This window comes from Pan troglodytes, chromosome 6, assembly GCF_028858775.2.
Source record: "Pan troglodytes isolate AG18354 chromosome 6, NHGRI_mPanTro3-v2.0_pri, whole genome shotgun sequence".
Lineage (NCBI taxonomy): Eukaryota > Metazoa > Chordata > Mammalia > Primates > Hominidae > Pan > Pan troglodytes.
Window position 1 is genome coordinate 145760311 of NC_072404.2, and position 26009 is coordinate 145786319.

A 26009-nucleotide genomic window follows, 5' to 3' on the forward strand; every position below is an offset into this window, starting at 1 on the left:
TTACAAAACAACAAAGAGAGACCCAACAAGCTGGACCTTATTGGAAAAAAAAAAAAAAAAACTTAAAAACGTAGATACTTTTTTCCTATACAGTTTCACAAGACTTAAATATGCTGTAAACAACAGGGAGGAGACTAGAGCCTGTCACACCTCTGGTTTTTATGGTCACCTGTCAAAATACTTCCCGAGGGGAGAGGAACTGGAGACACGGAGAGGGAAGAGGGCCTATCCCATACGTATGTCATGGTTTTTCCTCTGCAGAAGTTTCTGGAAATGACCCAACTTGGGAAATGCTCAGGGGTTCTGAAAAGAGGAAAAACATTTATTTGCCTAAGTGAGACAAAGTCTTTACTTCCAGGGTTTGCCTTGCAGGTGGCCACTGCTGAGGGAGCGGGGGTTTGAGTGGCTGGCGGGGCCACCACCTGGCAGATTCTGAGCGCTTCGGGCACCAGGCACCTTGGACTCTCTTCCGGAGGAGTTAACTTGGTTCAGTCGGCCTGAAGGGAGCAAGAAAGAAGGAACAGAGCTGCAAGAATGATTCCAGGGACAATCTGCCAAGTACAGTTTTAAGCTAATGAAGTCCTAGCCTACAACCACTTTTAAGCTAATGAAGTCCTATGCAGTATCTACTTTAGGCCAACGATGACCTACTCCTCATCCTTGAGATCAGCCTGAAGGTGGGGAGGGGGACAGAAATGAAGGGAAACCCAGATAGGTTTTTTTTCCCTTCCTCTCCATCATCCCCAACAAACCTAGTCTGTCCTCCACTACTTCCTTGGTAGAGAGGATGCAGACGAGGAGTGATTTGGGGAAAGAAAAGAGAAAGCAGTACGGTGAAACTAAGGTAGGAAGACAAACCACGGAGGCTCTCAGAGTGGAGAAGCAAAAGCTGCAGAAGGAATCGAAAACTTTCCAAGAAGGAATCTGAAGGTCTGATGCTTAACTCCTCAATTTTACCTGGGATATACTTTTTGATGAAGTCTCTACATTTTTGCCTGGGCGTGGTGGCTCATGCCTGTAATCCTAGCACTTTGGAAGGCTAAGGTGGGTGGATCACTTGTGGCCAGAAGTTCGAGACCAGCCTGGCCAACATGGTGAAACCCTGTCTCTACTTAAAATACAAAAAAAATTAGCCTGGCGTGGTGGCGGGCACCTGTAATCCCACCTACTCGGGAGGCTGATGTGGGAGAATCACTTGAACCGGGTAGACAGAGGTTGCAGTGAGCCAAGATCATCCCATTGCATATTGCATTCCAGCCTGGGTGACAGAGCAAGACTCTGTCTCAAAAAAAAAAAAAAAAAAAAAAGTCGCTATGTTTTGATAAAGTCTCTCTTCAATGCGTAATTCTTGCCACTATCTGGGGTCACCTCCACTGCCTCCCCTCCCCAGCACCTGTAACATACCTCCCTAGTATTTTAAGAATCTAAATATAAGAGATGAAGGTTTTCATATGATGAGGTGATATTCAAAGCTGCAAACCAAACATTATCTTTAAAGGTCAAAAGATCTTACTAGGATGATCTGCAGGCCCTTGCTCCTCTTCCAGATAATATTCTATCTTTTTTAAGTCTTCTGGGGTAAATCTCCATTTATTCTCAGCTGGTAGGGGTGGCCCTTTGGGGCTGGATCGTTTCCGGGCAGACCCAGGAGGAAGGGCCTGCTGGCAAGATGCGGGCAGGGAACCAGTAATCAGTCCTTCCGGAAATTTCTGAGCTAAGACTTTTAGACCTAGGTTTGGAAAATCATCAGAAAAAGCTGCATTAATATGGCAAGGCCAGGCCAAAACCTGGAAAGAAGCCTGCATGTCTTCTAATCTCTGGTCATCAAGTTGAGGCCAACACAAGGACATGAAATCTTTCTTAACTATTTCATCATTAAGCAAATTATACCAGAAAATATGTGTTGTTACATGGGATTCTGAGAATTCCACAAGAAATCCTTTTGCTCGAGTCTTCAGCATTAGGGCTTTGTGACAGAGCCCTGAAGCAACATCAGGAATTAAAAACATGTGCTGATGAAGCTAAGGGAAGTTTCACATAACTCCTGACTCCTTTCAGCCAGCATGGCCTTTTCTCTTTCCAGAACACTGAATTCTGAGCACCAAGAGAGAAAAGGGGATGCAGGTGGGACTGAAGGATGATCAGCCTTTGAAGTCCCAAGCAGAGTATCACCTTGCTCACCTCCGGAAAGCATGAAGAGGTTTTCAAATCCACGCTCGCACATGGTGGTGGCCGCCTGACTGGCCAGCCTTTCATCATCGTCATACAGAATGATGATCTTGCCATGGGCATTTTTCTAAGAGTCAGATGAGTTAAGGTTCCAAGGCACTGGGCTGATGTCCCAAGACTACGAGAAACCCCCAAGGAATAAAAGGTCAGGTCCACCTGTCTGAGTTCCCGGGAACGATGGACAAGCCCATTCCTACCGTCACACCAGCAGGGACTGGATGGTTTCCCATGATGGAAACCACACAAGCTGGTATTCGTTTCTTTTGCAAACTGATGTTACCATGATCTAAAAGACAGCACTAGTTCCGGACTTTACATCCTTTAGCTCTCTCATCCCTACGACCCTGGAAAGTAAATATTACAATCCCCATTTTACAGATGAAGAAATAGAACAACTTCTATGCCTAATGTGTCCACTGAAGCCTATTTATGACAGTAAAAATGTGGGAGCCATCTAAAAAGTCCAAAATAAAGGAATATTTTAGTAAATCATAGTAAATCTGAAGATATTACACAGCATCAAAAATGTGGTTTACAGAAGGCTTGCATCAGCATGGGGAAATACATCGGAATATGAACTGAAAAAAAGCAGGATACTAAATTACATATATAGTAAGGTTTCAACTTTGTTAAAAAAAAACAAACGCACAGAAGACAGTCTGGAATAAAATATACTAATAATGTAATAGAAGCCACTGCTCAACTGTGTGATTATAAGATATTTCAATTTTCCTTTTAATAATTTTTGGTATTTAAATTATTTTCTGCTTGTATAATTTTTATCAATGAAAAAATTAAAATTTTAAAGGAAAAAATTAAAATAGAAAAAAACCCTAAGTTCTGCTATGGAAAGTTTTCTGGGACGAAAAAAACTCTCTTAGGACTAACTCTCAATGGATCCTAACTCTTAACCTAGTGTTTTTTGGCCCAGGGGTTTGAAAGCATCCGCCTAAAGAGTCAGGATTCTTGGCAATAGCTAGGAATCCAAATTCTAAAATATGCTCAGCCAAATAATATCAAAGGTCCTTCACAGCATTCTTATCAGGAGCGTGGTTCATGATAACTTTGATTCTTACAATCCTCATACCACCCAATTCCTTAAAATGCAACAAAGGATACATATTCAAGAATATCATTTGAATAAGGGTTCATTGTTCTAGACAGAGTTGCAATTGGGTAACTGTAAGCTGCAAAGAGAAGAAAAAGTTTAGGAAGTCTGTTTTTCTCTTAATACAACTTGGCCTCAATTCCCAGCTGGTTTAAAATCTAAGAGTTAAATACATCTTCAAAATCCATGAGCTGCTGGGCATGGTGGCTAACACCTGTAATCCCAGCACTTTGGAAGGCCAAGGTGGGTGGACCGCTTGAGTCCAGGAGTTTGAGACCAGCCCGGGCAACATGGTGAGGCCTCATCTCTATAAAAAATACAAAAACATTAGCCGGGTGTTGTGGCATATGCCTGTAGTCCCAGGTACTCGAGAGGCTGAGGTAGGAGGATCACTTGAGCCCAGGAAGGCAAGGCTGCAGTGAGCTGTGATCGCGCCACTACACTTCAGTCTTGGCAACAGAGCAAGGTATTGACAAAAAAAAAAAAAAAAAAATCAACAAGCCATAAACCTAAACACTTCTGTGAAAGAAAAGAAAGAGCACTATGAACGAAGCATGAAGCTTCACTTCCCTGCTTCTGACAGCCATCTGTGAAAATCAGCAGCCTCTCAGAGTATTTTATGGTGGAGCCAACCCTATAGGATTCCATAATGGATCCAGCTAACATACGGTTTCCTCAACTGTCTACCATGGGCTGTGGTTCCAGCCTGCCTAGACTCAAGAGCAGGCTCTCTGTTCTTGAGAGTGAGGCACTTTAAAGCCTTCTCTCTCTTACCTCCAACAATGTGGCACTGCTGGTAAGAATCTCTATCACGCACATCTAGCAGCAGGAAGGGGCAGTCAGGATAAGGTTTGTCTTTGGTATGGGGCTCTGCTTTCTTCACTGGCCCTTTGTCTAGATCCAGTTCCCCAACACCACTGATGACACTGCAAGTGAAAAAGTAGGTCAGCAGAAACTAGTCAGAGGTTGGTGGCTTAAAGGTCGAACGTGTCTCTTCAGAATAGTGAGGTGAGTGCTCAATGTCTTTTCAAAGGACGCTTCAAAGGGAAAGGAAAATGGACGTGGTGTCTCAGTTCTGCCTCTGAATGCAGGATCCTGTGGTTTTCTCTTCTACTACACTGGACCCCACAGAGGAGACCCACATGTCCACACTCACCTTCAGACAATGCGTGTCAGTGCATTACATGGCTGAGGGGGTAGGGACTGAAGGGCACATGCTGCCTCTAGCCACAAGGGCAGCATAAGAGGGAGAAAGAGGGGAACTGTGAATCCAGTAGAGCGAAAGAGGGAAGAATATGGTTGGTAGGACAGGAAAAAGGAAAGACATTTCTTTCTACGTGTAAGTAATAAAAAGTAACAATAATGCTTTATATATTTCATATACGTAGTCAGTGACATATCTGCTATGGTATTGAGTCTTAATACTTACATAGCTCTCTGTACTTATTCCAGTTTTGTAGGTTACAACATTGAGGTTGACGAGGCTTTAGATTTGGTGGCATTCATAGAATGAGGCAGAGGAAGAGCTGGGATTAAAATGAGGAAGCTAACCACTACCACTAACAGTTCTAATTCTAAGGTCATTCAATCACTAAAACTGGTCACCATCTTAATATTATACGGAAAATGTGGTAAAAACATGAATCAAAGTAATAACAAGACTAGGTGTTATGAACAAAATGGCAAGCAGTGAAATATCCTTACTGGAATAAGAAGATGGTTACTTTCTTAGGAAATATTAAGACTCATATGCTAAATCACAGATTAGTATGTAGCATAGCTCCTTTCCCATAACAGCAAATCAAATTCTGCATTTAAATCCAATAAACACTATAACTCTATGCTATATAGTGCATATTTTGTTGAACCAAAGGAGAAGAACATCTGTTTGATAAGAAACTGCATCCTCAGTGGAAGTCCTGTTGGCCTATCTCTTCTTGAGTGCAATGTTAGAGTCCTCTCACAAAAGTAACTATAATAATATAAAGCTAAAAGAATAATAATAATGGTGGGATGATGATAGCAATTCTTTCTCTGGTAGAACTAATTTCTCCAGAACTATTTTATCAGTCAAAGGGATGGATATCTGCTGAAAATCAGTACTGCCCTATAATCAACAGTTAATATTAGTGAGAAAGTACTACACGGACTAAAGTCCATGCAATCCTTGGAATAAGGAGGCCCATGCCTTAGAAGAAGGAGCAGAAAAATAAAATAAAAAGAAGGAACAGCCACATTCAGCTTTAGAATAAACACCAAGTACTGCTTTTTCCTTTGCACCTACTCAGTATCAGAGCACTATGTGTGGCACTGTCACTTCTGGACAGGGTATTATAAGCTGCAGCAGTTGGAAAAGGGGGAAAAATCATACTCTCTGAATCAAAAGATAGTATTTGTAAAGCTAATTCCTCATAACAAACTTACATGTAGGAGGGAGAAGAATGGAACGAGAAATGAAAATTAAACTCTCCTATTAATATATTCTCACGTTAACTCAGTAAGAATGCAGTGAAAAAGATTCAGGAGGTAGCATTTATATAAAGATAAAGTAGAAGGCTGGGATTAAAATGTGAGACTTTACTCCTGCCAGTTCTGTTTCTAAGGCAAGAAAAAAAAAAAGATCCCTGAAATTGGCCTCTAGATTAATATAAAGGCAAAATGCAGTGAAAATATGAATCAGCTTCGAGTACCTCTGAAGAGTTGAGCGGCTGGAGTCCCCTGCTCCTGCGTTGTTTATGAACTGCTCAGGGCTCGGCGACTGCTCACCTGGATTTCCTTTCCCATTGGTCCTGGCAGTGGTTTCAGCATCAGGGTCTGAAGCTGCAGAATCATTGTCTAATATTTACAAATGAAGAAATAACTAGATTGAACCTCAGGATTTGTATTTACTTATTAGTTCCACTGACATTAAGTCAAGAAAAGGAAATCTTATCATTATTATTAAATTGTTGTGGAAGTGCTAACGTACAAGTTCCCAAAGTGTAGTGGACCCCAAACATCCCCAAGGCCCTTTCAGGGGATCTGCAAGGTAAAAACTATTTTCATAAGATGTTACTTGTCTTTTTTACTGTGTTTATATTTGCACTGATGGTACAAAAGAAATGGTGGATAAAGCTGCTAGCACCTTAGTAAGAATCAGGGCTGTGGCACCAAGCTTTATTAGCAATCATTGTATTATTCACCATCACGCATGCATTCACAGTAAATAAGTATGGCAGTCACACTAAAAGAAGGTCCCTGTTAAAGCAGTAACAGTTACTATTCTTATTAAATCTCACCTTGAAGTAAGTACATGCTTTTTTTAATGTTCTGTGTGATGAAGTGAGGAGTCCACATACATCACATTTGCTACATACCAAATTACCAGGGTTATCTCAAGGAAAAGTATTAGTGTGATTGCTGAGTTGCAGGCTGAACCAGTAACTTTTGCTATGCACACCATTTTTGCTTGGAAGAAAAACTGACAGAAAAACTATGGTTAGTTAGACTTGTATATTTGGCAGACATTTTCTCAAAAGTGAACTAAATAAGCCTGTTTGTTATTTCAGGGAACACTACTGATGGCATTGTTGCCAATGATTATATTTTAAGCCAAACTCAGAATTTTGGAAACTATATTTGCCATCAGGAACCGAAGTATGGGGAGCTGCTTCCCCATGCTTACAGACCTTTTTGGTAAGATAGATAGTGAGAATAATATATGTGTTTTTTTGACAGTTGTATAATAAAATGTATTAACCTTTGGGAAGATCTTCATAACTCAGTGAACCAATATTCTCTAAATGGCCAGTGCATGATGCTATACAATCATGCACGGGTAAAAGATTCAAAGTATAAGACAGTTACACTGAAAGTGCCTGATTTTAATCTAACAGTATGAAAGATTCATTGATATGATTTCAGATTCTACATTACAGCTAATCCTTAAGAAACTAGCAGTTGTCAAGTTTTATCTGAAAGGGCTATTAAAATATTTCTCCCTTTTCCACCTACAGGTTTGTGTGAGCTGGATTTTCTTCACACACTTTAACACAAACAGCACATCACGACAGACACCGCAGAAGCAGAGAGGAAAATCAGCAATCCTTTCATTAAACCAGACACTAAAGAGATTTACAAAATATGTAAAACAACGACGTTCTCAGCAAAATTTTGTTTTGGAAATAATGCTATTTTTCATAAAAACATGTTATGTATGTTTGTAATGGGTTTAGTATGGTTATTTTTAAGTGAAATAATAAATACTGTTTCAGTTCCCAGTTTAAATTTTTAATACACTAAATATTAATAGACATAAAGCACATAAACCAAAGCTCTTTGGGATCTTCAATAATTTTTAATAGAGTGGAGGAAGAGAACAAAACGTTTGAGAATTTGCTGTTCTAACCAATACAATAAAGTTTTTAAAAAAATAATAATAACAGGGCAGGCATGGTGGCTCACACCTGTAATCCCAGCACTTTGGGAGGCTGAGGCGGGTGGATCACTTGAGGTCAGGAGTTCGAGACCAGCCTGGCCAACATGGCGAAACCCCATCTCTACTAAAAATATAAAAATTAGCCAGGTGTGGTGGCAGGCACCTGTAATCCCAGCTACTCAGGAGGCTGAGGCAGGAGAATCACTTGAACCTGGGAGGTGGAGGTTGCAGTGAGCTGAGATCGTGCCACTGCACTGCAGCCTGGGCAACAGAGCAGGACTCCATCTCAAAAAAATAAATAAACAAAAATAAAAATAACAAGTCTAATTATTAAAGAGGATATTAAATTTATTTTGCATATGATATGATAACGTACCTAGAAATTTTAAGAGAATAATATGAGAATAACTGCAATAAATATGTGGTTAGATAAAAGAAATGCTAAAATATTTGTCCTATACACCAATTAAAAAATAACAGGAAAAAAAATCTCATATACAGTAACAACTGCAGCTATAAAATATACTCTCCTGTGGGGGAACGGGGGAGGGAAAGCATTAGGAGATATACCTAATGTAAATGACAGGTTAATGGGTGCAGCACACCAAGATGGCACATGTATACATATGTAACAAACCTGCACATTGTGTACATGTACCCTAGAACTTAAAGTATAATAAAAAAAAGTATATAAAAAAAATATATATATATACTCTCCAAGAAATGATCCTAAACCAAATGTAAATAACCTATAAAAATGTATAAATCCTTTATAGGTCTTACAAAAATTTTACTTAGAGGCCTTAAAGAAGACCTCAATGAAGAGAGTGACACACTCTGCATGTTCCTGATTGGGCAAGTAAAACTAAAATGTTAATCCCTCCCAAATTTAACTTTTGTTCTTAATACTAATTCCAAAGGGATTTTTTTAAAACTTAAAAGGATTTAAAAAATAACAAGAGTAAACACACACACACACACACACACACACACTCAGATCCTTTTTTCCTATTCAGTTTCACAAGACTTAAATATTCTGGAAGCAATATATACCCATGGGTTTTTGATGTGTTGGTTTTTGATATGTATGAGGAAATAGGAAAATATATGTATAAACATACATAATTAGGGGTGATTTGGAGACCTGCCTTATCAAACAGTAACATATGTTAAAAAGGTAAATGATCAAAATAGTACAGCACTACAACCAGAACAATGGAATATAATAGAAAACATGGAAAAGAATATAAATAAAAAGTCAATACATCCATATCACAAATCAGTGGGTAAAGGGAGAACTACTGAGTATATGGTGCTAGGAATATTTCTCAACTATCTGGAAAAATCTAATTCAGATAATCACCTCGTGTCATATATCAAAATACATAACAGATGGTTTAAATGCAAACAAACAAGCCAATAGATGGTTACAAAATGTAGGTAAATAATTTACCAACACTGAATTTTATGAGTCTAAAGCAATAAAAGAAAACAATAGTACAGGCTAATAGATTTGATTATGTAAAAATTCAACCTCATATATATCAAAAACCAACACAAAAAAATTAAAAGGTGAATAACAAATTAGGAAAAAGATCTGTAACACATATGAATTAAGAAGGTTAATATACTTAATTTATAGATTTAAAAAATTAACTAGCTCTTTAATATAATGTGAAAACAGTAAAAATGCAATAGGATCATGTGCACGAGGTAAAAATGCAAGTAAGATTAAATTGTTAACATGGAAAGGAAGTCTTTCCCCCACCGAAGACATGCAGGCCCTCCTGCCTCCTTCCCCAAGGGAAGTATCAGTATATTAAACACCTTCACGTATTTATGTCTCATTCCAGAAATGAAACATTTACATGTGCTTGCATATATTTTACTTCTTCCCCCTTTTACAAATCCAGGAGAATTCTATTCATATTATTTTATACTTTGGGTTTTTGTTTTATTGTTGTTTTATTTTTACTTAATATAGCCTGGAAATTGTTCCAACTAATCAAGATTTTTTCTCATCCATTGTCAAGTTAATATTGTTCTCCGTTGTACAAAGATATCATAATTATTCAGAACTCTCACAAACCAATAAGAAAACGATGAACATCCTATTAGAAAGAAAGGAAAAAGAGCACATAAACTCCTTAAAAGAAGAAATATGTATTTATGACTAGTAAACACACACACAGAGCATAATCTTACTATCAAATAAATAAAAAACTGTTAGATACTATTTTTCATCTATTGAACTGGAAAATATTTACAGAAATGATAATTATTCAGCTTTGGCTAGGATGAGGAAAAACAGGTCTTCTCATTCACTCTTGGTGGGAATGCAAACAGGCAGAACCATGCTGGAGAGAATGTGGCAATCAGCACTGGGTGTCTAAAATGGTTCCACCCTTTGACCCTCTGCAGCAATTTATCTTCAGGGAATAATCAGAATCATACAAACATTTACATATATACACTGCAGCATTATTTTATAAAGGTGAAAAATCAGAAAAAACTATAATGCCCAACAAGAGAATAATTAAATTACGGTATATCCAAAGGACAGATATTAGATGACAACACAATCTTTACAGTCATGCTTTTGAAGCCTATTTAGTGACATGGGAAAGTATGAATGAAAAAGCGATAATTGAAAACAGCACAATACAAAATTATATACAAAGAATATAGATTTAATTGGGGTGAGGGGTTAGAGAGGAGGAAAGCGGACCAAAACATAAACAGTGATTATTAGTTATTTTTCTTCTTTATATACTTTTTACGGTTTCCTAACTTAGTAGAAATACACTTTTAAGTTAGGAAAAAGCGATAAACATTATAAAAGGAGATTTTTATTTATCCCTTCAAAGATAGCCAATATGCATACAGATACAATCTGTTCCCCAGGCACTCCTGAGTGAGTTATTATCTGTGTAGAGCACTAGAAAAACACTAATATTACTCACACATTATGGTGTCCTACTTTACAAGAGCCTACTTTGCTGTGCAAATTTATCTCAGAAGAGAAAATTGCATGTGCCCATATGTTCTGGTGCTGCAATCTCAACAATGAATTAAAGGACCAAATCTAGGTGCTTATATAACCCAGTTAAAATTGGAGTACTTGTATGAGGAGACTCAATTATCTCTGCTACAAGGAGCTCTTATTTCTCTGCTTTGTGAGAGGCATCTGTCAAAGATAAATTCCTGTCGTTTTCAGATTCTCTTTATCCTCCCTAACAAAAAACAGTCCAGGGAAATGACAGTTGAGTTGCACAAACCCAGTGTTCAGACTTCCTGAGAAACTTGTCTTGAAATCAGAAGTCAAATTCCTGACCTACATCAACCTTAACAAAACACATTCCTCTTCAATAAACAGCCACACACTGATTGCTGGGTACTTCAGGATAAAATAAAGACCTTAACTCTCTGTATTCTTTTCATGGGAGTACAACTAGGAGGTTTTATTTTCAACTTGGTATTTAAGAAAGGAGAAATGGAGCCTACCTGTCTTTCTAGCCTTATCTCCTACCCAGAGCCTACTCGTCCCTTAGACCACAGCCAGACTGGATGACTCGATTCCCCAAACATGCCTGGTGTGCTGTCCTCTCCATGCCTTTCACAGGCTGCTCCTCAGCCTGCAACAGCCTCATCTTTAACTTGTACCTGTTGAGATTCTACCCCACTTCAAGGCCCAGTTCCAGTGCCTTGAGGAAGCCTACCTCGGTCTTCTTCCTTTTTTTTTTTTTTTTGTGAGACAGAGTCTCGCTGTGTTGCCCAGGCTGGAGTGCAATGGCGCAGTCTCAGCTCACTGCAACCTCCGCCTCCTGGGTTCAAGCGATTCTCCTGCCTCAGCCTCCTGAGTAGCTGGGATTACAGGTGCACACCACCACACCTGGCTGATTTTTCTATTTTTTTTAGTAGAGACAGGGTTTCACCATGTTGGACAGGCTGATCTTGAACTCCTGACCTCGTGATCTGCCCGCCTTGGCCTCCCAAAGTGCTGGGATTATGGGGGTGAGGCACTGGGCGTGAGGCACCGTGCCTGGCCGCCTACCTTGGTCTTCTAACTGGAAGTGTCTTTCCTTCCTTGGAACTCTCCCACAACATCCTGCATCTTTCCTGAAGGTACTTTTCAGTCCCTTAAGGGTACAATGAAGGCAGCAAGAAGACACTGGATGCTACTGGGCACACTTAGATTTGTAACTCAGTTCCCTTCCTTATTAGCTGTATCACTTTGAGGAGGCAGCTTAACCTCTGCAGCTTGGGCCTCTCATCTGTAAAGTGTACCTTCCTTCCAGAGTTTTTAAGAAGCTTACGTAAGAAAATTCATGTGAATTCACCTTGCAATATACAGCCAACAAACGATGGTTTCCTTCCATTCCTCCATTTTAAAATTCTGCCACCTTAGTAATTTTGTGGTACTGTTATTCAGCCCACCCAACACACATACATGTGTGCACATGCACACATGTGACTGTCAATTTCATGTAAGCAGAGCTGTGTTTTGTTCATCTCTGCAGTCTCATAGCACTTAATGTGTAGGTACAAAGAATGCTAAAAATATTTGTTGAAAAAAGTAATTAGTATATTAAACACATCTAAAACATTTAAAACTGTAAGTGTTAGAGTCAGAAAACCAGATGGCTTTTTAAAATAAGAATTAACAACTAAAGTATCAGGTAGCATTTCCCTGAGAGTAACAATCTAATTACAAATAGACACATCAAAGTCCCAGTCCCTGGGAACAGACAGCAAATGTGTACAGGGTGAGTGTTTCAGTCAAATGGTCAGCCTGTTATTTTCCCCACACCCTCAATTCTCATTACCTTCCAGCCTTTGAATCTCCTCAGCTGTCACTTCCAGTGTTTGATCAGAGAGGGAAGCAACTTGGATGATCTGATAGAAAAAAGAATGAAATGTGTGGATGTTTGTTTGTTTTTAAACAGACGCAATTTTGTCTTTTACAAAAGACGAGGGAACAACAAACATCAAAGATCTCTTGTTTTAAGAAGCTGTCAGTGTCCTCAACTGAACGCTGAATCTCAGGCCTCCTTCCTTTTGTGTTGGTAATATACTGCAGATGATCATTTCAGAAGAAAAGCACACTTAGAACACTACATAAACTTAGAATGCTAAGAGGAAAATTTAGGACAAGAAACATGAATAAGAGTTTAAAACCACATCTGTATATATCGTGGTCCAAGCACTACACATTATTTCTTGAAAATGCAATACTGACCTAGCATAACATAGAATGGTATCAGCAATTATCCACGCAATGAAGAAGTAAATGTAATAACAAATATACTGATTACAGTGTTTTATACTTCTATACAGTATTCATTTTTAAAGCACTTTTCACAACTTACTTAGCTCACAAGACCCAAGATTCAACTTGAGTTATGCCAGTGGAACTCTTGGAGCTGGAAAGACACCTTCTCCATAATTTTCAAATAAAAGAAGAAAGTGACTTGCCCAAAATAACAAAACAGCTCTGGCAGGATGATTTGGAAAAGATCAGTCCAAGAAAAGGGGAAATCACTTGGTTTCCAGAGAAAAACGTTGAAACAATCCAGGATCCAGAATTTTAGATTCTAAATATTAAGTTAAATGTATAAGGAAAAAAACCCCTAACCACAAGTTTAATGAATTAAAGGTAGGGCAAACATTTACTTTATAGAATTCTTATCGAAGAAGAGAGAAACATTTCTCACCATCTTCATGTGAACACACACACCACATACCAATTAATCTTCCCATAGCTGAACGACATACAAAGAATCAGAAGAAACTCCTCTGCAAACTTTCCCTAGAGTTGAATTTAGAAATACATAAAGTGGCACAAATTAGACAGTCTTTACTGCAGTGGAAAGATCAAGAAACTTACCAGCTGGGCAAAAGTTGTAACTTTTAGTCTCTTGAAAAGCTCATCTTTTTTGTATCTATAATCTGAAAAATATGGTAAGACAAGTATTTATCTATTTTGCTTTTTTAGAGCTATTCTTTCTAGTTGTCAAGTGACGTGGTCTTTCAAGTTATTTACATGCTTTTACATCTATTATCTCATTTGAGCCTCATGATATCATCAAAATTAGGTGTGGCAGGTAGTAGTATCATCTGTTCAGTTTGTTTCCCTTTGCTTTGTCATTAGGAAGCTTAAAGTTGAATTTATAAGCTACCTTTGGTCTAGTGACTACCCCTTGCCTTTATTTTATTAGTCTACCATTTTCCTTTAACTAAGCTGTCTCTACTTCGACCACATTGTACTCCATGCATTTTTGTAAGCCGCCTCAAATCCTTTTCAGAGTAAAGCAGGGAAGAAATGTCCGTGTTTTACAAATGAGGACAGAGACTCAGAGAGGCTGAGCTGCCCCAGCTCAAACAGCTGGTGAGACGTTCATGCCCCACTATTCTGATTCCAGCTTAAAAAGAAAGCAATATTATTCCTGCCATTACACACTATGTTGGAGCCACAGGACAACATTTCTAAGTGTATGCTGGGCACACAGCTGTGATTGGTTCTGATCATCTCTCAGCTTCTCTCCAACTTCACTCCAATAAAAATTAACCTACTTAGTTTCGCAAGATGAAAAAGTTCTGCAGTTCTGTTGTACAACAGTATGAAAATACTTAATGCCACTGACCTGTACACTTAAAAACCATTACGATGGTAGGTGTTATGTGTTCTTGTTTTTGTTGTTTACTACCATTTTATTTTATTTATTTTTATTTCTCTGTCGCCCAGGCTGGAGTGCAGTGGTGTGATCTCGGCTCTCTGCCACCTCCGCCTCTCAGGTTCGAGGGATTCTCCTGCTTCAGCCTCCCGAGTAGCTGGGATTACAGTTGCCCACCACCAGGCCTGGCTAATTTGTGTATTTTAGTAGAGACGGGGTTTCACCATGTTGGCCAGGCTGGTTTCGAACTCCTGGCCTCAAGTGATCCACCCACCTCAACCTCCCAAAGTGCTGGGATTACAGGCGTGAGCCAAAGCGTCCGGCCCCACCATTTAAAAAAATAAAATAAAACCAACTTAGGCCAGGTTTGGTGGCTCATGCCTGTAATCCCAACACTCCAACTAATAATACAACTAATAATACAAAATACAACTAATAATACAAATCCCAACTAATAATACAAAAATTAGTTGGGCATGGTGGTGCACACCTGTAATCCCAACTACTCCAGAGGCTGAGGCATGAGAATCAATTGAACCTGGGAGGTGGAGATTGCAGTGAGCCAAGATTGCACTACCACATTCCAGCCTGGGTGAGAGTGAAACTGTGTCACAAAAACAAAACTTAAAACATCAATATTTATTCAGTGCTGTCTTGACAATTCTGAGCTGTAACTCACATATAGGTACTTCTGCACTTGTGTTAATAATTCTTCCCATCACATTAAACAGTTATTAAAAACTAAGCCGGTTGCACTTTATCTATTATCTGTTCCATAGATACGTGTTAAAGGTTAGCTTCCTTAAACTGTTTTGAAGATGACAGTCAAATTCTGAATGGTTTTCAGTGTTGAACTCTGCCCGCCCTCATGCTTTCCTCCTCACCTAGGTTTTTATATTGGTACCCATGACTCTTTAACTGCTGCCTCATTATTTCAGAATTATTAAAGGTTAGCTGGTTAATTGCTATGGCCTTCACAGCATAAATGTCTCATAAACCAAGACTCCTAGCAACAAAGGAAAGGATTAAAAGTATTTAAGATTATTTACCTGGTGTAACTAATCACTTTCATGAATTTTCCAAAAACCAGCACAGACCTTAAGACTCAGAGTCAGGAAATGATACTACTTTAAAAACTAGCCTTCTGTAAATATATCAAGGCTTTTTAAAAATAGGGAATTAAACTTCTCTGTTCTAAAATGTCTTAAAGAGAGCAATTTGGCTAATAACAGACCATTACTTCTAGGAAATGCTTAGAGATGCTGCTTCTGGATACAACAAGGTAACAAACCTATATGCAGTGGAACTTCTAAAACCTGCCGGGATGCAGACCCAAATAGGCCGAGCTGAGGCTTTACAAAGTACAACCAAATAACTACAGTGTTCCTTTTGATTGCCACCAACTTGCCCACCAAAAGTCGTTTATGCAAATCAAAACAACAATAAATCAGCAAATGGAAACAGCCAACAGCTTTCAAGTAGTTTGCACTGTGACATTTATCCACTGATATTCTTTTGGTATGGTTACAAGGTTTAAAATGCTTCTAAGCATAAAATGTATACTTTAAAATCTCCTTTAACTAAACAGAGATTAATTTAAACAAACAAAAAAAAGACTGCTTTATTCTAAAGACTGGGATTTCTACTGTCTTCTGCACAAGCACTAGCAGCCCCCTACATATTTGAACCTGAACTCCACGTACCTGGTTCTGGTTTAGAAGGACAGCCGTCAGTAGGACTTTCTGACATGATTACTCAGAGATAAAAGATCAAACTAGATGTTCTACAGTAAGTTTAAATTTTTATAAAAAGGATGACTTGGAAGGCTCTGTCAGTCTGTCCTCGCAAGAGCGAACAGAGCTTTAAGAATGGAGCTTCTGCTATGTGTCTTCTCCCAAACTCTGTGTTGAAGACAATCCTAGTTTCAGATATGTTATCAAGGTGTGCTTCTCGAGTAAGTCTAGGTTCTAAGTCTGTCTCTCTCGAGTTACTGGAAGGACAGAGACCTGACTATCTAGGATGTTTCACACTGGGTCCAACTAGTGTCATCTAACCACCAGAAACCAAGAATGGGCTTTGTAAATTGTCAATAGACATAGAGTGTCTATTTTCCCCAGGTAGAGTTGAAAGAATATTCAGATTACAAAGGATTTCTGCATTTTCAGGGTTCTGTTGAAATGCATTATTAGCAAAGGGAAGTTGGGTTCACAGTGGAAGACAAATCAAAGGAAGTAACAGAACAAGGTTTGTGGTTTCACAGAAAGAAATGGCATCTAAGGTAATCTGAGTAAAGTGATGGGTCTAGGGTATCAAGAAACAAGGGAATATTCTCCTCCCTTTCAACCCCAAATAATACTTACAACAGAAAATGGGGAAAGAGAAGGAAATATCTTCTAAAATGTAGATGCCAAACCAGAATCTAAAGCAATTCTGTCAGGGAATCAGCACAAAGTGTGTGAAATGGGGTAACAGGAATCTCCTGCTCTACTAAAAGGAAGCCCTCCACTCCTACAGAGGGAAAGTGAAGCAAGCATTTTTCAAGGCTCTGTTCCAAGGGTATTGTTCTGGGAGATCACCTCCACGTAAGGTTTAGATATTAAAGAAACCACATCGTACTTTGAAGAAATGTTTTAAGTGAGGTTATGGCAACCTGGGCAGAATGGGACATTTTTATGGGACAAATTTCTAGTGAGGACATGTGAACTCACACTCAGCTGCAAATGGATGAGAGGTGACAGAGACGACAAACCCAAAAAGAAGCAGGCCAGCTGGATTCTGCCTGTCTTGGATGAGTCAAGGATGGCAACAATGAAGTGTAGGTGAGTAAATGCGATCTTTCTCCAGAGTTTAAAAGTATATATTTTATATAGATATTTAAAATACATATACTTATGTAATATAAAATGTTCAGGAAGAAAAGAGAAGGATACTGTGGCATTACATATTTTTAAGAAGTTTGTAGCATTAGCCCTTATAGCTGAACATGGCAAATGAAAACACAGCATAAAGCAGCTCCTGAGTCCACATCTATTGGTTGGGGTTTCCCAATATTGCAGCAATTCAAATGGAACTTTGATTTCAAATAAAAGGTCTGCTGTGTAAAAGAAGAAAATGTTCTGATGTATTCTGGATGTGCAATTTTATCTTCCAAGAAGATGTACATTACCAGAGCCAAGTCCTGAACTATGATCAATCAGAGTACCTCTTTACCACCATTAACTAAATATCCCCTAGCACTGGGTTCTCTTATTCAAGATATGAGCAAATCCATCTTAGAAAATAGATGTTTCTACTTCTTCCTTAATTCTGGCCTTGAAGTATACACTTTACATCAGTTTTGGATGCAGACTGAAAAATTATGATTTTGTGCAAGGGCAATGCACTCAATGACTGGTAACATATCTTTGCAGATAAGTTTTTTAAAAGGATGTAGATGAAATATGATTTTTAATTAAAAGAAAACAGACTGCAACGAATTGATAATGCATAACACTAAGTTCTCACGTCCCTGTCTTCCATGAATCCTCTCATTTATACACACAAGAATGTTCTGAAGGAAGATATTATTACCCCCTATCTCAAATAGAGACAAAATAAGAGAGAAAAGATGAAATATCTTGAAGAAGGGCATGAAGACTGCAGTACAATGACACTAGAAGCTTAACCAGAGCTCATTCCACCAGATCTGACTCTGCAGGCCAACACTAATGTCTCCTACGGGATGGAAATAGGGCAGAATTTAGGCCTACAGGCCACAATCTGAGAAGCAGCCCAGTACAGCACCCAGGATCTCCCACAGCCCTTGAGGCACCTGCTAGGCTTATCGGACCATCCATAGCTCTCTGTGCCTGTCAGCTGTGGAACACAATTGTTAGTTAAGAACCAATTTATAGAACAACTATAGACTTCCACTCTCCCAAACCATCAAGAGTGTTACTTACTTTTCTTAATCTCTTCGAGCTTCTCAGTATATTTAGTCATACTGTTACCTAAAAAGAAAATAAGGGGTTTTAGATATACTTTAAATGGAAGCAAATGAGTAACACTGTGGAAACAGAATGGAGGAAAAGTATCCCCTAAGCTTTCCTATCCTGTTCTTAGGGGATTCTGGACAGCAGCAAACAGGCCACACACAGTAAAATCTTTTGGATAATACAGCGTTATTAAAAGTTGCAGAGCCGAGGGAAATGTTTTGGTAGAATGTGTTTAAGCTGGGATGCATACCCCCAAAACATTGACAAGTTCCAGGAGATACAGATGATCATTTTCTATCAGTTTGTTTTTCAAGTCTAGGCTTTCCTCCTCCTTTTATCTCCCCTGCCCCCGCTGACGATCTTTTTGTGGGGAAGATACACAGAAGAGGAGCAAAAAGGAGGCAGTGTTCTTTGAGTGTCTAAAATGTGCCTTTGTGGTTACCCAAGCAACTCTCTCCTCTCAGCTTTGTCTTCACAGTTTCCTTCTCTTTCCTGAACTTACTCTTCTACCGTTCATGCTCACGTTGCAGTCTGAACTAGACTACACAGTCTACACACTAGTATTCACCATAGATTTGATGTGCTGAGAAATAACAGCAGATTCTTGAAACTGCGGAGAGGCCCCAGCCCTCATGTTTTATAGTATGTTTCTATAATACTAGTACTGGCCAAGGTGGTTTGGAGGTTTTCAGACTTAAAAAACTCAGCCAGGAACCTTCTGGTTTCCAACTCAATTCTAGCTGTCAAGCCAGGGGCTATTATATTTTACTGGGTATGCTTCGATTTGATTCAATTCAACGCAGGAAGCTCTTTCTGTCACCTAAAAGGTATGGCAAAAGGAAAATATTCAAAATAATTTCTCATTTCTAAAACTGTGCTCCTAACTTTTTAAGCCTGGAGAGGATCTAGTCAGATGCAGCCCCAACATCAGATAAAAGAAATGCTTTCAATTAATAGTAGCATGAACTGACATTTTCAAGGACTATTCTGAACTTTTCTTCATGTTTGGGTCAGAAGCAGAAAAAGAAAATCCTTGCTCTGAAACCCAAAATACATTTTCAAAAAAACAACTTATTTCATTGGCTATTATTAAATCTTTACCATGAATTCATCATGGAATAAAAATCCACCATTGTTTTCTTTTCTTTTCTTTTCTTTTTTTTGGTGTTAAGACATTCACTCTCTGTATCCAGGACCAGAAAGGAGGATTCAGAGTAGGCCTGGACCTGGAAGTTCCAAGAGAAATGAAGGCAGTCAGGGCTGCCGGGAAGGCCTAAGCCTTCTCAAGAGAGACACTGAATACCTCTTAGAAGAGGCCCAAATATCACCAAGATTAGAACCAAATACAGTCTTTCCTAGGTTCTTCAAACTGCAATTGACCCGAGATGTGACCAGATCTTCAGAGCAGAAGCCACAATTTCTTCCTGGACACACATCTCTCCTGCCCACTGCAACTCTGAACTCAGGCGTGGACTTGCCTGGTCAATACAATGGCGGAAGAAGACGGCAAATCAGTATGCTGTTCAGCTTCCCAAGTCTCATTCTTAAAATATTTTACCCAGTAGCTTTAGGTTATATGTCCCTGAGTCACCCACAGTTGCATGTTATTGACGTGGCAGGTAGTTTCTTTCGGCTAGGGAAGCTTTAGGCAATCTAGTCAGAAAATGAGGGACAAAAAGGAACACCTGATTTGTCTGGTGGCATGGCAAGTTAGTAACTAAGCCAGGATTCGCATTTCCAACCTCCTGAAAAACACATCTTTTTTTGTTGTGTTGTTGTAAAAAAACACAATTAATCATGAGGTAAATTTGTAGGAAATGCTACTTCCTTAATAGTGAGAGGTGGGGATCATCTTGTGTTGTAAATTCCCTGAAGAATGGAAAACACTAGCCAACCTTATTTATCCAGTCTTTATTATTGAAACACTGCATTTCCAAACCACAACCTTATTTATCCAGTCTTTATTATTGAAACACTGCATTTCCAAACCACAGTGGTTTCTACTAACAAAGTGTCTACACTTCATTTCTCCATTAATTACAAACATTTCAGGGTAATTACACTTAACATTTATCTTGTATCAGCTGACCCTCACCACAATGCAGGGAGGTAGGCCATCATGCCCTCTATTTGTTTTCCCCCTAAAGGAGAAGGCTGAGAAACAAGTTTTTTGCAATTATACAAATATTTGGTGAAATTCAGACCAAATCTGAGAGGACTACTGATGAGTTCTTTTCACTATAGACATTCATTCTATCCAAGAATGGGGAAAAAAGGAGAATGGAGGATTTCTTCCTTGCTTTAATTGGACAAATGAGATAGCAGGATGGCTGACACAAAAATACCCCTAAAAATGGTTTGAGAAAGTATGAAAAGTAGCATTTTTATCCCACTTTGTAAACTGCTTATATCTTAACTATGCAGCCTATCTTACTGTATCTAATTGCATCTGAAGATAGTTTCTGACTACCTTTTAAAAAGATTGGAAATGAATCCATTTCATAATTCACTTATTTATAAACATGGCTTTGTTTCATACAAAAGAAGCCTAAAAGACTATCCAAGAACCAATTTTTTTAAAAAAAAAATTGAAATTACACATTACTGCCAGATACATTTTCCCAGATAAGACTTTTTGATCAAAAAGGGAAAAAAAAAGTCAGTGGCTCCCCATTGCTTCCTAACTAAAGCTGAAACTCCTTGCTCTAGCACTGGACACCAACTCACTACCTCTTAATGTTGCCTTAATTACTTAACTTGACAAACTCTTAGTCTTGCATTCTCTAACGTATCACCTTGCCACATACTCGTAAGAGCTCACTCAGCAGGAAGTGATCTTTCCCTCCTCTGAGCCTCTATAGCACTCGGCTTACAACTCACAAGGCATTTATCACTGTATTGTCTTACCTACCTTACTAGACAGAAAGCCAAGGACTATTTATGGGCACGTACACACACACACACACACACACACACACGTATGCATAATCTTTATCCCTTCCATTGTCTAGCATAGGAGACACTCAAAAATACTTGCTGAATGATGGTCAGGTGCACTGGATCATGCCTGCAATCCCAGCACACTGGGAGGCTGAGGAGGCAGGATTGCTTGAGCCCAGGAGTTCTGGACCAGCCTGGGCAAAATAGTGAGACCTCGTCTCTACAAAACACACACATACACACAAACTAGCCAGGCATGGTGGCACATCCCTGTAGTCCCAGCTACTTGAGAGGCTGAGGTAGGAGGATCCCCTGAGCCCAGGAAGGGGAGGTTGCAGTGAGCAAGAATGTGCCACTGCACTACAATGCGGGTGACAGAGTGAGACTCTATCTCAAAAAAAAAAAAAAAAAAAAGGCCAGGTGTGATAGCTCACACCTGTAATCCCAGCACTTTGGGAGACTGAGGTGGAAGGATTGCTCGAGGCCAGGAGTTCAAGACCACCCTGGCCAACACAGTGACAGCCCATCTCTACAATAAATAAATAAATAACTAGACCTGGCACACTGGCTCACGCCTGTAATCCCAGCACTTTGGGAGGCCGAGGCGGGAGGATCACAAGGTCAGGAGTTCGAGACCAGCCTGACCAACATAGTAAAACCCCGTCTCTACTAAAAATATAAAAATTAGCCAGGCATGGTGGTGCACACCTGTAGTCCCAGCTACTCAGGAGGCTGAGGCAGAAGAATCGCTTGAACCTGGGAGGCAGAGGTTGCAGTGAGCCGAGATCACGCCACTGCACTCCAGCTTGGGCAACAGAGCGAGACTTCATCTCAATAAATAAATAAATAAATAAATAAATAAATAAATAAATAGGAAAAATATATATTTGCTGAATGAAATTTACTATGGAGATCTACTATCTGAAAAATCCTTATAATGAGTTATTTTATAATGCAAATACTTCCCAATTTGGTCTGAGTTTCTGCACACCTGATTTTCTTTAAACTATGTACAACTTGACTTATATACAGTATATGTTATGTGCTACATATATGACTCATATTGCTTCACGACTTAAGCAACCTATAAATGTATAAGGTAGCATTTAGCTTCTACTTTGTTTACTTACAACTAAAGTTGTGATAAAAGATATATAACAAAACTTTACAATTAGAATCAAGAGGAAGAAACAACCCGACTATAGCAACAGTGCTGTGCAAACAGAGTGCAACTGATTGAGTGAATGAGTCATTCATTAGATTTTTTCCATTGTTTTCCTATAATTTAATAACATTATTTATACTGAGCCAATAAGAAAAGCAAGTGATTTTGTGCAGCAGTAATCTAAAGTAGATGAGATTTATAAGGCACGAACTCAGTTGCTAAGAGACAACTCCATGGCTTTATTTTTCTTCAATATTTCCCTCCTCTATGGAGAAGTTCTCTTGGCTCGGAAGAGCAGAAAGCATGAAAAGAGGCACAGTGGTCCTTTGTTAACCTCAATAAGTGATATGTGTGTATAGTGCTTTCTGGTTTATAAAAGCCTTTCACATATATTTCTTCCTTTGACGGAAGAAACAGAATTAAACAACAAATAAAAATGAAGAGTACCTAGTCTATAATGAGTTTGATGCTTACAGTCAAGGCTATTAGCAAATATTCAGGAAAAGTAAAGCCTAAAGAAGAAAAGAGGGAATGAATAGTTTGTCTAGAGATAATAAAAGGAAGGTGAATTTTTAAAAGACAAAAATAAGGCTAGAAAAGACTGAGTGGAGAAAGCCTACAGAATTTCAGAAAGCTAAAGAAATTGGAAATTAGATTGAATATAGATAGAAATGGGAGGACAATGCAGCCAATGAAAGACTGTGGGGACTAATAAAGGGAGAGCCCTGTGGTTTGGAAAGTGTCCCTTAATCAGCCTGCAGTGCTGCAAAACAGAAACCCAGAGAGGGTGCTTGAGAATATACAAGAACCCTGCGGTGGTGACTGAACAAAACGCAGCCAGGGATTTCATCAGAAGCATAATCCATTCATGGCACAGTCTGGCAGTGCTGGGGAGCTGGTAAGATACACACAGGCACCTATGGAACAAAAGAAATATTTGAAGTTCAAAATAATTCTGAGATTTCTAGCCATGGCTGCTCTCAGTGTTTGAGTTCATATGAGAAGCAGAGCCAGAGGTATAAAAACAAAAAATAATCTTTAACTAGGAGGAAGATAGCAGTCTTTGAAGAACTCAGTAGAATGTGATTTGGGTGAAGACAGGAGATATCACGAAATTCTTGATTTCTTGTGATTACTCTGAATTGCTTGCTGTTTGGTAAGAAAAGATGAAAGACCCATCTATTTAGCCTAAAAATGAGAAATGCTCACTCATTCCTGTGCCTATTTCCAATGCTCTGACTGCAGAGCTTAAAAACAAACCACAGGTAGAAACTCTGTACTCTTACTTGGGCTATAAGGTCCCTTTTCTGTTTTCTTAACTCCTCACCCTTTTCACCTCATGATACACATACAATGATAAAATGTGGATACAATGCTGGGTTTGGGTTGATCCAGGCCCTGTTGGCTAAAGGGCTGCAGGGATCTGTACCTTGGCACATAATGCATAGGCTGCTGCACACCAGGTAGAAAACTTTTTCTGAATACACAGGGAGGTAAGTCACAAAAATGCACAGAAATATAAGCATTAAAATAAAAATCTCTCCCCTAAACTGACTTTAGAATAATTTCTAAATTTGAAACAACAAAAAAAATCGAACACTAGAATAAGATTTCTCTCCCACACTGACTTTAAAATACTGTGAGTTTTAAGCAATGAAACACACTTTGGCCCTTCCAAAAGCTTTACAAGACTAGTTTGGGAGACTTCTGCTTCCAGAAAGATGGGGTAGATGTACTTAGCTACTCCTCCAGCTAAGAAAAAGAAAACCCTCGACAACCCACAGAATGGGAGAAAATATTTGCAAATCATATTTCTGACAAGACTCTAGTATCCAGAATATATAAAACAACTCTTTTTTTATTTTTATTTTTTGGAGACGGAGTCTCGCTCTGTCACCCAGGCTGGAGTGCAGTGGTGCCTTCTTGGCTCACTGCAACCCCCGCCTCCTGGGTTCAAGCGATTCTCCTGCCTCGGATTCCCAAGTAGCTGGGACTACAGGTGCATGCTGCCACGCCTGGCTAATTTTTTTGTATTTTAGTGGAGACAGGGTTTCACCGTATTGCCCAGGCTAGTCTTGAACTCCTGAGCTAAGGCAATCCACCTGCCTCGGCCTCCCAAAGTGCTGGGATTACAGGTGTGAGCCACTGCGCCCAGCCAAAAGAACTTTTATAACTCAACAAATAAGAAGAAAAATAACCCAACATAAATATGGGCAAATGATTTGAATAGACATTTCTCCATAAGAGATATACAAATGCCAAAAAGCACATAAAAAGGTGCTCAAACATTATCAGTCATTAGGAACATGCAAATCAAAGCCATAATAATATACCACTTCATGCCCACAAAGATGGTAATCAAAACGATGAACAATAACAAGCATTGGTGATGATGTGGAGAAAATAGAGCCCTCCTACATTGCTGCTGGGAATGTGAAGTGGTGTGGCTGCTGTGGAAAACAGTTTGGCAGTTCCTCAAAAAATTAGACATACAGTTACCATATGAAAAGCAATTCAAGTCCTAGGTATATGCCCAAGAGAATTAAAAACACATGTTCACACATAAATTTGTACACTGATGTTCTTAGCAGCACTATGTCCAGTAAGTGTAAACAACCCAAATGTCCATCAACTGATGAGTGGGTAAACAAAATGTGGAATAGCTATACAACAGAAGATTATTTGGCAATAAAAAGGAATGAAGAACCGACACATACTACAGCATAGATGAATCTTGAAAACATTTCACTAAGTGAAAGAAGCCAGACATAAAAGGCTACATACTGTATGATTGCATCTACACGAAATGTTCAGAATAGCCAAATCCATAGATAGAGAAAGTAGATTAGTGGTTACTCAACATAGTAAATATGTCAATTCTCCCCATGTTAACAAACAGGCTTAATGCAACTCCTATAAAAATCACAGCGTTTAAAAAGTAAATGTAAATATGATTATTCTAAAATTCATATGGAAAGGCAAGGGAATTAAAATAGCTAAAATAACTGTATAAAGAAAAAGAAAGGCTGGGCACTGTAGCTCATGCCTGTAATTTCAGCAGTTTGGGAGGCCGAGGCAGGTGGATCACTTGAGGTCAGGCGTTCATGACCAGCCTGGCCAACATGGTAGAACCTCGTCTCTACCAAAAAATACAAAAATATTAGCCGGGCATGGTGGCGCCCGCCTGTGGTCCCAGCTACTTGGGAGGCTGAGGTGGGAGAACTGCTTGAGCCCAGGAAGTGGAGGTTACAGTGGGCCAAGATCACAGCACTGCACTCCAGCCTGGACTACAGAGTAAGACCCTGTCTCAAAAAAAAAAAAAAAAAAAAAAAGAAAGTGGGCATAGTCAGTTTAACCAATTTTAAGTATCCAATTTACTATACAGCTATAGTAATCAATATTAGGATATTGGCAGAAGGCAGACACAATGGATCATGGGATCAGAATAGAGAACCCAGAAATAGACCCACGTAAATAGGCCCAACTGATTTTTGACAAGGAT

The 26009-nt window shown here is 39.1% G+C and overlaps 1 protein-coding gene across 8 annotated transcripts in view; it reads right to left on the minus strand.

Moving 5' to 3' along the window:
• Positions 1–301: 301 nt before the first annotated feature.
• CEP41 (centrosomal protein 41) overlaps positions 302–26009 on the minus strand; it is a 42817-nt gene continuing 17109 nt past the window's right edge. For 5 of the 8 annotated variants that reach the window (XM_016958159.3, XM_001157373.7, XM_054687705.2 and 2 more), the window contains 9 exons: positions 18370–18417; positions 13642–13703; positions 12581–12650; positions 6028–6172; positions 4112–4263; positions 3349–3416; positions 2182–2296; positions 1514–1729; positions 302–497 (listed from right to left, as the gene is read on the minus strand). In XM_016958159.3, coding sequence (XP_016813648.1) covers positions 349–497; positions 1514–1729; positions 2182–2296; positions 3349–3416; positions 4112–4263; positions 6028–6172; positions 12581–12650; positions 13642–13703; positions 18370–18417 — 1025 coding nt within the window. In that variant the 3' untranslated portion in view covers positions 302–348. Of the gene's footprint in view, positions 498–1513; positions 1730–2181; positions 2297–3348; positions 3417–4111; positions 4264–6027; positions 6173–12580; positions 12651–13641; positions 13704–18369; positions 18418–20434; positions 23425–26009 lie in introns of those variants that run through there. The other 3 variants (XM_001157312.7, XM_063815595.1, XM_063815596.1) reach the window with 2 other exon arrangements.